The 13,352-nt window shown below is 41.9% G+C and overlaps 2 protein-coding genes across 4 annotated transcripts in view; one reads left to right on the plus strand and one right to left on the minus strand.

Moving 5' to 3' along the window:
* Positions 1 to 4,744, minus strand: part of LOC137421782 (protein argonaute-1) — an 88,673-nt gene extending 83,929 nt beyond the window's left edge. For 2 of the 3 annotated variants that reach the window (XM_068108176.2, XM_068108178.2), the window contains exons 1-2: positions 4,580 to 4,716; positions 2,969 to 3,128 (exon numbers count right to left, since the gene is read on the minus strand). In XM_068108176.2, the coding sequence (XP_067964277.1) occupies positions 2,969 to 3,128; positions 4,580 to 4,610 (191 nt within the window). In that variant the 5' untranslated portion in view covers positions 4,611 to 4,716. Of the gene's footprint in view, positions 1 to 2,968; positions 3,129 to 4,579 lie in introns of all 3 variants that reach the window. The other variant, XM_068108177.2, reaches the window with a different exon arrangement.
* LOC144891042 (uncharacterized) overlaps positions 1 to 13,352 on the plus strand; it is a 114,798-nt gene that overhangs the window by 39,544 nt on the left and 61,902 nt on the right. The gene's annotated exons all lie outside the window — the stretch shown is intronic.

Consider the following 13,352-nt stretch of genomic DNA (forward strand, 5'->3'; position numbering starts at 1 on the left):
CACAACAGGTAGATGCCCTCGTTCACTGTCCTAAAAATTAACAAGTTTGATTTAAATCCCTTTGCTGTTTTCAAGTATCACATTTTTACCAGCCATGACAGGTTTTACATCGATCAGTGAAGCGGTTTCAGAGAAGGATTTTTTTTTTAATATTGGCTTTCAAACTAATATGGCTGCCATACCACATGACATATGACCTTAATAAATGTACACTCTGCATATATATGGGAAGGGGATCACGTTTTTGAAGTTTCGTGTTGATCGGATAAGGTTCGTTTTTCTATCCAAGATGGCTGCCAAACCACGTGACCTATGACAGTATTACATCATCCTTTTCAAACGATATGCAACAGTGATGTATGATATTTGTAAAATTTCGCATCAATAGGGTAAGTGGTTTCAAACATATAATTATGTAATGTTTTCCTTCAATCCAATATGGCTGCCACACCATGTGACCAATGATGTTTTTGTAATCATCTTTTAATCACTATGCCCAGTAAATGACACGTAAAGTTTCGTTCAATCGATTTGGTGGTTTGGGAGAAGATGTATTTTTTAAGGTTTTAGGTTAAATCCAATATGGCTGCCAACCCATGTGACCTATGATGTCATAAATTTAATATTTCAATACAAATGGGTCATAGATCATGTGCATTCAATTTCTGATGTTTAGGATAAGGAATTTGATTAAAACATTTTTGGCTGTTATACCACTTCACCCCAAGATAATAATGTTATCATTATCATGCTTTTGTTCCATTCAGCAGTTTCCAAGAAATATTTTTTAAATCATCTGTGTTTAATCCAAGATGGCTGCCATACCACGTGATCTATGACATCACAAATATCATAAAAACATTCTGCATGGTGTCACTCCTACCCTGAAAGTTTTGTCTCAATCAGACATATTGTCGTGTGACCACCCTGTAGTGAACACCGCAGGGTGACACGGATGACCAAACGAGCTTCAACTCCAAGGCATTCAATCCAATGATGACGGTATTCTTTACATGCGAGGGAAGGAGCATGACGAACGTACCAGGACGGCTTCCACCCGACGTCTTCGCACCTGGATAAATTAACTCAAACGACACAGGATTAAAATGTACAAAAATAACGGCTTTATTAAAGAAAATGCCGGTCACAAATGATGCACGATAAAATAAAGTCCGAACTGGAGCGCCCCCAAACAAACTCAAATACAAACAATGGGAAAAATAACTGTGAAAATAAATACGTGTTTTTGTGGCACTTAGCTATAATCGGCTCTTGAACCTCGTCAGGAATCGTCCCGGACCCCACGTCCTTGCATGCGAAAATACGCTCGTTGGCGCGAAGTCTGTGCACGGGAACGACCTTGGCGCGCAGCTCGCTCTTCCAGCCGCCAATCCCAAAGCAAGCAGGCCGCACTCGTCCACTCGCTGTCTGTTCCACACCAGCACCCACGTCTCCCAGCGCAAGAGCACTATGAACTCCGACCACTCGCCGTGAACTCCCGATGCGGAGCGAGATGTCAAATCATGAATGTTCACCACCGAAGCCAGAAGGTCAGAGCCAGCCACGAGAAAATGTCGGGGAGACGACCGCTCGCCACCACACCCAGAACATGCGAGGAAATAAAGAAGCAAGAAGAGAGAAAATGTCGGGCAGGGCGTTCTTTTATACTCGGGGCTCTGACATCATCCGTGCCTGCTCCACCAATCCCATAGTCTCATCTTAGCAGTCTTTGCGCCAATCTTTCACGGACCAATCACTGCTCCTCGGGGCGCACCCCCACGGCCTGCCTGATTGAGGTGGTGACGTAGGGGCTGTGGCACCAGCAGTAGTGTTGGATGCCTGGTTTCCGGTCTCTTTTTATTCAGTGTGGTTAATGCGCGATTTCCTGGCGAGGTGTGTGTGCTGCATGTGTCATAAGGAACAGAGGAAAAGTAACCGAGGCCATTACATACAGGGGATTTACCATTAATCCCTAATTAACATAACCCCACCCCTCGTAATGGGAACGAAGATACGTGCTTACACGACATCCGGCCTGACGTATGTACATCAAGATGGCTACATGACATTTGGAGCATACTACCTATGCAATTCCACCTGGACTAAGGTAATCACTGCCCATGCCCTACAAACGTATCAATATGGTCGCTGAGAAAAACGAGGTTTAGCCAGTATGGACGGACGTATGGACAACCCGAAAACATAATGCCTCAGGCCACCTTCGGGGGCGGAGGCATAAAAACTATCGCTTTTGATGGGAGGGGAGGGGGTTAGGGGGCATGCGCCAGATGCACATACCCCTCCCTTGTGGATCCGCCACGACATACAAATTCAACATACAATCCTCACAATTCATATTAATTGATCGCTCCCAGGACAAAAAAACCCAGGCAGTGTATAAGCGCAAGACCCAATCGAGGCCTGAAAGCCAATTATCTGCTTTCATCTGGGGTCAATTTTTTTATCCAAACATAGCTCTCAATCTTCCTCTGGATGAAAGAGGCAGCCATGCAAAGTTTGGTTTCTTTGCTTCCTGAGGGGTCGAAATGCATAAACAAAAACTTTCTTCTTTATATATTAGATATTGCAGATATGTATTCCTCGTGACATTATCTCAACCTGATTAGATCACGGCTGTGATTGGCAGAATCCCATTGCCATGGCAACCATCTCGTTAATGGCTTGTGTACGCGATATTTCATATTTCAAAAACCGTTTCAGACTTGGCTTTCATATTAAACAGATATATTCCTCATGCCACGCAAAAGTTGAGGACCTGGAGCATCAGCTCATTGTTTTCAACAAATATCTCTCTTTCATCGCATTGATGGCATTGTCCATGTTTAACTTTAATAAAGTTGTAAAAATCTGTGCAAAATAAAAGTTGCAGTTCCATATCCGATGATGAGGTCCAACAATGGAAAAGGAAGCCTAGAATGCACTAAGACACCTGTGACCAAGGAGGTACCTGTTGACACGACGAGGACACTTCTCTGGCTTGATGTCGAGTTCATAATGATGGACGTCGATCTTTGGAATCTCTACTTCAAAGTAGTTGGCTAAAAGCTTAATGGGCTTTCCTACAGACCCCCTACTTGGTCGTCGTGGAGCTTGCAGATGCGGTGTCGCTGGGGTAGTGTTGGAGGGGTAAACATGAAGTATAGTATTACATGATAATAGATTATTGTAGAGATATCAAATCATAAATAAATATCATAATGTCAAAGGTAAAGATGTTGATATCTTGTGTCTTAGAGCAGAAATGCTGAAAACAATATCGTTTGTACGTACAATATAATCTGTATGTACAATATAGTCTGTATGTACAATATAGTCTGTATGTACAATATAGTCTGTATGTACAATATAGTCTGTATGTACAATATAGTCTGTATGTACAATATAGTCTGTATGTACAATATAGTCTGTATGTACAATATAGTCTGTGTGTACAATACAAGTCGGTGTGTACAATACAAGTCTGTGTGTACAATACAAGTCTGTGTGTCCAATACAAGTCTGCGTGTCCAATACAAGTCTGTGTGTACAATACAAGTCTGTGTGTCCAATACAAGTCTGTGTGTACAATGCAAGTCTGTGTGTACAATGCAAGTCTGTGTGTACAATACAAGTCTGTGTGTACAACATAGTCCGTATGTACAATATTAGTCTGTGTGTACAATATTAGTCTGTGTGTACAATATTAGTCTGTATGTACAATACAGTCCGTATGTACAACATAGTCCGTATGTACAATATTAGTCTGTGTGTACAATATTAGTCTGTGTGTACAATGTTAGTCTGTATGTACAATATTAGTCTGTATGTACAATACAAGTCTGTGTGTACAATATTAGTCTGTATGTACAATACAGTCCGTATGTACAATATAGTCTGTATGTACAATATAGTCTGTATGTACAATATAGTCTGTATGTACAATATAGTCTGTATGTACAATACAGTCCGTATGTACAACATAGTCCGTATGTACAATATTAGTCTGTGTGTACAATATTAGTCTGTGTGTACAATGTTAGTCTGTATGTACAATATTAGTCTGTATGTACAATACAAGTCTGTGTGTACAATATTAGTCTGTATGTACAATACAGTCCGTATGTACAATATAGTCTGTATGTACAATATAGTCTGTATGTACAATATAGTCTGTATGTACAATATAGTCTGTATGTACAATATAGTCTGTATGTACAATATAGTCTGTATGTACAATATAGTCTGTATGTACAATATAGTCTGTATGTACAATATAGTCTGTGTGTACAATACAAGTCGGTGTGTACAATATTAGTCTGTATGTACAAGAACACAGTGGGAAGTGAGAAACAACACAGCGGGACTAAAATAGTGGCGCGGGGAACATAGACAACACAGACACAATGGTTGGCAGCAGACATGGATTCACACGAACTCAATTGAACATCGACAATTCACAGCCTACCGAACCCATGTAAATAAACAATATCTTATAATTATTTGTAAGGATGTACTGTTAGTGTACGTGGTGGTGTATTTTGCAATGAATATCGAGGGAATAAGAATTGCAATGTCGAACCTATTTCCGAAGCTTCACCGCTTTCATCCATTCCATTTGCAGAACGAGGCAGAGCACCGAGCTGCTGTCTGCAATCGGCTCCGAGCTGCCCGGCTCGATCCCGCACTAGCACTACCAACAAAGCCGAGCTTCGGGCCGTGGGGAGTTCCTCCGCAAGCACCAAACAGTGCGCTCTATGTCAAGTCCTTCCAGCCTGCAAGCGGAACTCGACGGTCACTGGTCTTTCTTTGTCAATCAATGAAGGATGCTGATGTTTCGTCACGGAGTGCGGACCTTCGTTTATGGTGGTTCTGCCTACTTGCTGATGCTAAGGTGAATGCCTTCTCACTCAGCAACAGGGGTGGCGGAGGAATATTATACGAAGGACGTCACGCTGAAGGAAATTTCGGAATGACACATTCACACTTTTTTCCTTCTCTCATTCCTTCTTTTAAGCGCTCTGCTTTTAAGATGATCTCAAGTAATTATTTAATATCCATGAAATAAAAATGTTTTATATGGCAGTTACACGCTCCATAACATTGATGGTTAAAATAGACCAAATTTTAAAATTTCGAGCATACACCGCCTAAAATTAAAAATACGTCTGTATATATGACTGCAATAGTTATATACTTATATAACTGTATTATACAAGTAAAATATTATGCTACAAAGAGAACTATATTTATAGCATTACTTTGTTAAAATTTAATGGTTACGTAAAAATACTTAACTATCAAGTATTATTATATTATAATATTTATTATATTATTATACGTTATTATAATACATTATTATTATAATAATATTATAATACCTTATTGTTATACGTTAACAGGAATGTGTTCCATCCATTACAAGATTCTTCTTTTTTGCAATTGTTTTTATGTTTTGCTATGCATTATGTTTTGCACTCTGTCAAAGCATCTTTGGGCTTCCTGAAAAGCGCTATATAAAATAAATGCATTATTATTATTATTATTATTACCAATACGCTTGTAACCATGGTGATACATCCAATTACACCATTGAGCAACGGAGTTCTCGAACGTCCACAAGCAGAGAATACAATGGCAGAGGTGCGCGTCGACTTCCATCTAGCAATGATTACCGCCAAGAAGCTCCCCATAAAAAGATCCTTCTGCGTTGGGAGTAAGCATGTGCATATCCATGTATTTTGCTAAACGTGTACACAACACGGTCCGTTCGTTGATCGTGTACACGTGTAAACGTTAAAATCTACCAAGTCATTAAGGCCCTCCCTGAAAGAGCTTGGAAGAGCTCCCCGAATGAAAGAAATTGAAAGAGCTTGGGAATATTGATTGATCAATTCATCGATTGAGTGCTCTGCTTGAAGACAGGTCTTTGGCTGCTTAGTAAAGGTGATAACAGGTTGTTTGCCATTGCCTTCCCAGCAATTATGGCAGGGATTTGCTATTTGTTCAGGATGCCGGTGATAACTCGTCTACTCTTGGCAAAGGACACCATTGTGTCTTTAACATACACCAACTAATGATAGCAGATGGGACACCGGGGTTAACGTCCATCCGAGGCACAGCACGCACAGTCACACACTGATGGATCACTATGCCTGTGACTCTGTGAGGCACCGGCATGACAGTATCTATGTCTATGTATCCTTGCCTAGTGCAGTGTGACAATGTGACATGTCTATTAGGCCCAGTGTGCATATAAGAAGAACTTTATTTATTTTGCCAAGTTTAAAAACACAAGGAATATGTCTTGCTGTTGGTCACACATACGAAGCAAAGTTAACTGGTAATGCATGAGACAATAAAACGGAATTTAAAATAAACTCAAAGTTATACTAACAATAAAACAATCACTCAATAATACAATATCACAAGCGCAACAAAATGTCAAAAATTGACAAAATTAGAATGATGCAATCTCTCACATTCACCTTCCTCTCCCTCCGCCTGACCAAATAACCAAGCCTACTATCACATAACATAACCAAACACATGATGGACATGATGAGCATAAATAAACCGTTAAATACCATCGTCATAAATAATAATAAAACTGCAAATGAATAGCACCCCCACCCCCTTTCCCTGTCCCAAGCGTTCAGCAACAACTAAATAATCAAAGCAGTAGCACCACATCACAAAAAAAAAAGGCAACAGAAAACAGCTGTTTAAGTGGTAATAGAGTTGGACAGGGCAGTAACTGCTTGAGGGGAAAAAAACCCTATTCCTAAAGCGATTTGTCTGAGACCTGAGTGACCTGTATCGCCTAACAGATGGCAAAAGCTGAAACAGGGCATTAGCTTGATGTGAGGCATCAGAGACTGTCCTCTGCGATCGATTCACCAGTACGCTTTGTATAAATTGAAGCCAAAGAAGGCAACTCGCATCCAATAATCCTGCCAGCAATGCGCACAACCCTCTGGAGCCGAAGCTTCGGTCGCTGGGTGCAGCTGCCATACCACACACGCAGAGAAAAAGTCAAAACACCTTCTATAATGGCACGTGCAATGAAACAGGCTGAGAATCTCCCTGCAAAGGCCACGCTCCGTTAGCTGCCGTAGGACGTAGGGGCGTTGCTGAGCTTTCCTGGTAATAATATCTGTGTTGTGGTCTTGAAAGTAGTTTAAAGGAGTCACCAATTTCAACAACTTCAGCATTGAGGGTAAGAGGGTCGACTGCACTTTTCATCTTACAAAAGTCAACAACCATCTCCTTAGTCTTCTCAGTATTCAGCTAGAGGTTGTGTTTGCACCATGACACAAACCCATTAACTTCCTGAAGGTATCCTGACTCATCAGAATTCACAATAATACCCTCGATGGTCATGTCGTCGGCAAACCTAACGAGCTGCACAGACTCATGATGAGACACCCAATCGTTGGTGAAAAGGGAATGGAGAAGAGGTGGCAGCACGCACCCTTGCAGGGAACGGTTAAGGAGAAAATCCAAATCCAGTAGCAAATTGAAGGAGGAAAGCCAAGGAACTGGATTTTGTTAAAGAGTTTCTCAGGGACAATGGTATTAAAAGCAGAACTAAAACTAGAACGCCACTCAGTCGAGCGCATACTCCCGCCGTGGGTCAAGTTGGAATAATACGTTTTGTTTAACATCCCCTCTCCCCAAAACAATAAATGAAAAGGAAAGTAAGCCATAACTGTCAGAGAATTTATTTAGATATATCTCGGAATTAGAGGAGAAAAACATCATTTAAGAATAAGAATAAAAGCTTTAATGCAGTAAAACAGAAAAAAATCTTTCCCAAAATTTTTTTCCCAAAAAAATTCCTGGATCCGGAATAATATCCTGAGCTTCACCAAAAACTAATCAATTCTTCCTTATCCCAAGGGCAATCATCTCACCAACTTTCATCCAAATCCGTTCAGAACTTTTCCAGATATCTTGTTCACAAACACATGAACATACGAACACATACACACACGGACGGACACGATCGAATGCGTTACTCCCTAGCGGGAGTAATAAACCTGAAAGTCACAGAGCCAGAACCAGAATTATTTATTTGGTCTGGGAAGCCAATGCGAAGTTTCTTCTTCTTTAGCCTTTCACAACCCCGGGTGAATATGCGATCTTTAAAAAAAAAAAAAAACAGTTGGAATTTTGCCAAATCTGTTTTATTCAACAACAACAACAACAACAACAACAACAACAACAACATGCATTTTAAGGCCATTTTCCCTGCGAGAGCGGGGGTTAGCCTTGCGGTCCCCATGACAATCTTCTCCATCTTGCCCTATTTTCTGCATCTCTCCTTGTTAACCCCCTTGCCCGCATTTCTTCTTCCACCATCTTCAGCCAAGTCTTTCTCGGTCTTCCCCGTCCTCTACTTCCTTCCACATTCATTTCCAGCACTCTTCTCAACCAGTCACTTTCATCCTTCCTCAACACATGACCAAACCATCTCAACCTGTTCCTCTTCACAACATCAATCACAGGCTCTATTCCCATCATTTTTCACAATTCATCATTTGTCTTCCTCTCTCTCAACGATACACCGCACATCCATCGAACCATTTGCATTTCCACCCTTTCCAACCTTCGTTGCTGCTCTACGTTCCTAACCCATGTCTCGCTCCCATAAATCATAACACTTCTCACACATGCAGCATACACCTTTCCCTTCAGCTTCAACGACACTCCCCTCCTCATCAGCACGCCACTCAGTTCCCGAAACTTCTTCCATGCACATCTCACTCGAGCAACCGTTGCCGAGTCTGATCCACCTTCTCCATTCAGCATGTGTCCGAGGTAGCAAAATGTTTTCACACCTTCCAGCTTCACGCCGTCTCCAAGATCCAACTCAACATTTCCTCCATCTGCAGCTAACTCTGTGCACACCTTACATTTGAATGTAGCTGCCCACTGGTTAATGACCCTCTCAGACCACTACATTTTTGATGAACCCACTCAGTGCACATTGTACATTGAATGGAGTTCACTCCGACACCCTTCCTGCACACAGCACATGGCCACTTCCCAGTTCTTTCCATCTCACCACATGCTTTACCACTTGCCATCACCTTCGTCTTTCCGATATTCACCTTCAGACCTTTTGTCTCCAGACATTCCTTCCACTTGTTCATCTTTTCCTTCAGTCCATCCATACTTTCCGCAATCAACACCAGATCATCTGCATACAACAACTCCACGGTAAACCCTCCTTTACGTTCTGAGCCAGCACCTCCATCACAGCTACAAATAGTAGTGGACTTAGTACCAACCCCTGATGCACTCCCACCTTCACCTCAAACTCACCACTGTTCCCGTCCTTCGTCCTTACAGCTGTGTGCGCTCTTTTGTACATTGCCATCACTACTCTGATCAACCATTCCTCCACTCCTCACTTCCTCATTGCCCATGTCAATACTTTGTGTGGAACCCTATCGAATGCTTTCTCCAGATCAACAAACCCAAGAAACAACTTCTTCCTCTTCTCCATGTACTTCTCCTGCAACTGCCTCACAATAAAAAGGGCGTCTGTCGTTCCTCTTCCTGGCATAAATCCAAACTGCATTTCGTCGATCTTCACTTTCTTCCTTATCCTCCTCTCCAACACCCTTTCCAATACCTTCATTCCATGCTCCAATAACTTTATCGCTCGGTACGAGCCACACTCTAGAGGGTCACCTTTCCCCTTGTATAGAGGGACGAGGGTACTCAGTTCCCAATTCACTGGAATGCGGCCTGCTTTCACCGTCAGATTACAGATCTCTGTCATTCTCTTCACACCCCAACTTCCTGCTGCCTTCAACATATCTCCCACAACTCCCGTCGGCCCTCCCGCTTTTCTACCCTTCATTGCTTTTATCGCTTCCTCAACTTCCTTCTCAGTTATCGTCTCTGCCGGTCCTAAAACTGTGTTACTCTCTATGTTGCCATCCCATTCATTCTCTGTATTCAACAGCATTTCCATATATCTTTTCCATCTTCCTTTAATTCCATCTGGGTCCACAACGATTTGTCCCACTTCATCCTTCAAGCAACTCACCCCCATCACACCACACCTCTCTTTCGCTATCTGCTTTGCAATCCTGAATACTGCTCTCTGACCCTCTTCCGAATCCAAGCGTTCTCCGATCATTTTCCTACATGCCTCCTGCGCCTTTGCTACCTCTTTCTTTGCAGCCTTCTTGGCTGCCTTATAACTTTCATGCTCTGTTTCTGCTTTATTTTCTGTTTTATTCATTTGTTAATATACCTCAGCCATTGACAATTCTGGAACTAAGTCTTTATAAGTTCATCAAATACTGATACCGCGATTGACATTCGCTGAGCTAAATGTTGATATCTCTTCTGGGGTAAAAACAAAAAAAACAAAAAAAAAACAGTTTTAAAGCATTATACATATCAAACGATACATTTTATGAAACGGGGAAACCTAATCCACACATTGGTGGTTTTAAAATGACAGAATATGTCTTTATTAGGAAAAAAAAAAGAACATTGAAGACGACGCTGCTAAAAAAAATACACCGCTCTAACGCATAACCACGAGTTTAAACTACATTTACAACAAATATGAAAACAGTTTTCATATCACAATGTTAAATATAGAATATATAGAAGATAATGTTGAAAAAAAATGAGCCCTATCTTCCAATGGTAAAAACATCCTTCAAAAAATTCCTGGATCCGGAATAATATGCTGAGCTTCACCAAAAACTAATCAATTCTTCCTTATCCCAGGGCAATCATCCCACCAACTTTCATCCAAATCCGTTCAGAACTTTTCCAGATATCCTGTTCACAAACACACGAACAGACACACACACACACACACACACACACACACACACACACACACACACACACACACACACACACACGGACACGAGTGAATGCATTACTCCCTGGCAGGAGTAACAATCAAAATAATGCAAGCATAACGATTTGAAAATTCAATATGCTGAAGAACAACATGAAGAAGTAAGGCAACAACATCATCAACCGAATGATTTTCCCGATAGGAAAACTGAAGAGGATCAAGCAAACGGGTTCTGATAGACTTAAGATGTTTGAGAATTAAACGTTCAAACACCTTCATCCCACTGAGGTGAGAGCCTCGGGCTATAATCGTTGAGTGTTGTCACCTTCAATTTCTTTTGGACAGGGATAATAATAGAACATTTCAAACAAAGAGGCACGATGGACTGTTGCAAAGAACTGTTGAAGAAATAAGTGAAATCAGAGGAGGGCTGTCGTGAACAATGCTTCATAGTTGCAGTAGAAACATCATCAGGACCAGCCACTTTTCTGCCATTCTGTTTCCTCAAAGGTTTTCTGGCCCCGGCCTCCTCCACAGTAAAAGGCAGAGGAAGCGGTGAATCTGCAACCCGGGAAAGAAACTGTAACAGCCGCAGTATTCTGGCGATCAAAGCAGCTTAAGAACTCGTTCAACTTGCCAGGAACTTTTGCGTCTTCAACATTGGTGACACAACTCTTGTCCTTGTAAAGAGTAATATTCTGAAGACCCAAACAGCTCCAGCATTGTTCGTTATGAACTGGTCCTCAATCTTCTGTCTACTCTAATTTTGCCCGACCAATCTCCCTCTGCACTTCATACTTAGCTTTCTTGTACCAAATACGATTGCCGTTCTGAGGTGCTACTTCCTTTGCTTTCAGCTTTGCCTGAAGTCCACTTTTAAACCATGGTTTGTCATTTGCCCATGATTTAATCTTCTTACTTAGAAAACAGAGGTCTTCACAAAAGTGAACATGTGGCATGACTACATCAGTGTACTCATGCAAGGTTCTGATAGAACCTCCCCCTCAACCTGTTCCTACAGAAACAGTGCAGGCTGACACCTGCAGACCACAGAGTATTCCTGTGTCTCAAGAGCCAGGGATTGTAAGTGTCCCGGATAGTGCTTCTGACATGTCGGAGGAGGAATCCTATGACATTGAGGAATTCTCCACGTACAGTGATTCCAACGTTTTACCATCGTCATCGCAAATACTCAAGTTCCTGAACCAGACTTTTTAGAAAATGACATTGAAATAAAAGATCATTTTTCTGATCTACATGGGTTCATTGAAATGGAAAGAAGCATTATTCGCCAACCCAGTGACCACAATTTCACTAAACCGCAGTGCAGCAGGCTTAAGAAATACATTGTTAAAGCTAAAAATGAACTAAAATGATGATACACACATTTCTCTTTGCTTACCTTTTTTACATCTCCATGATGATCTTTGGTATAAATGGTGTAATATAAATGGTGGCGCGAGCCAGTCTAGGATGCTCCAAGTGGTCAACCTTGTAAGGCAACGGAAACTAGATGTGGCTATCTTACAAGAAACCCACTCTACTCCATCGTCTCACGCTTCATGGAATACAACACAACAACAACATGCATTTTAAAGGCCATTTTCCCTACTAGAGCGGGGGTTAGCCTTGCGGTCCCCATGACAATCTTCTCCATTTTGCCCTATTTTCTGCATCTCTCCTTGTTAACCCCCTTCCCCGCATTTCTTCTTCCACCATCCTTAGCCAAGCCTTTCTCAGTCTTCCCCATCCTCTACTTCCTTCTACATTCATTTCCATCACTCTTCTCAACCAGTCACTTTCATCCTTCCTCAACACATGACCAAACCATCTCAACCTGTTCCTCTTCACAGCATCAATCACAGGCTCTATTCCCATCATCTTTCGCAATTCATCATTTGTCTTCCTCTCTCTCAACGATACCTCTCTCTGACCAATACTTCGACACATCCGTCGAACCATTCGCATCTCCACCATTTCCAACCTTCGTTGCTGCTCTACGTTCATTACCCATGTCTCGCTCCCATAAATCATAACACTTCTCACACATGCAGCATACACCTTTCCCTTCAGCTTCAACGACACTCCCCTCATCATCAGCATGCCACTCAGTTCCCGAAACTTCTTCCATGCACATCTCACTCGAGCAACCGTTGCCGAGTCTGATCCACCTTCTCCATTCAGCATGTCTCCGAGGTAGCAAAATGTTTTCACACCTTCCAGCTTCACGCCGTCTCCAAGATCCAACTCAACATTTCCTCCATCTGCAGCTCCCTCTGTGCACACCTTACATTTTAATGTAGCTGCCACACTGGTTAATGACCCTCTCAGACCACTACATTTTTGATGAACCCACTCAGCGCACATTGTACATTGAATGGAGTTCACTCCGACACCCTTCCTACACACAGCACAGGGCCACTTCCCAGTTGTTTCCACCTCACCACATGCTTTACCACTTGCCATCATCTTCGTCTTTCCGATATTCACCTTCAGACCTTTTGTCTCCATACAT

This window comes from Myxine glutinosa, chromosome 2, assembly GCF_964187855.1.
Source record: "Myxine glutinosa chromosome 2, kmMyxGlut1.1, whole genome shotgun sequence".
Classification (NCBI taxonomy): Eukaryota; Metazoa; Chordata; class Myxini; order Myxiniformes; family Myxinidae; genus Myxine; species Myxine glutinosa.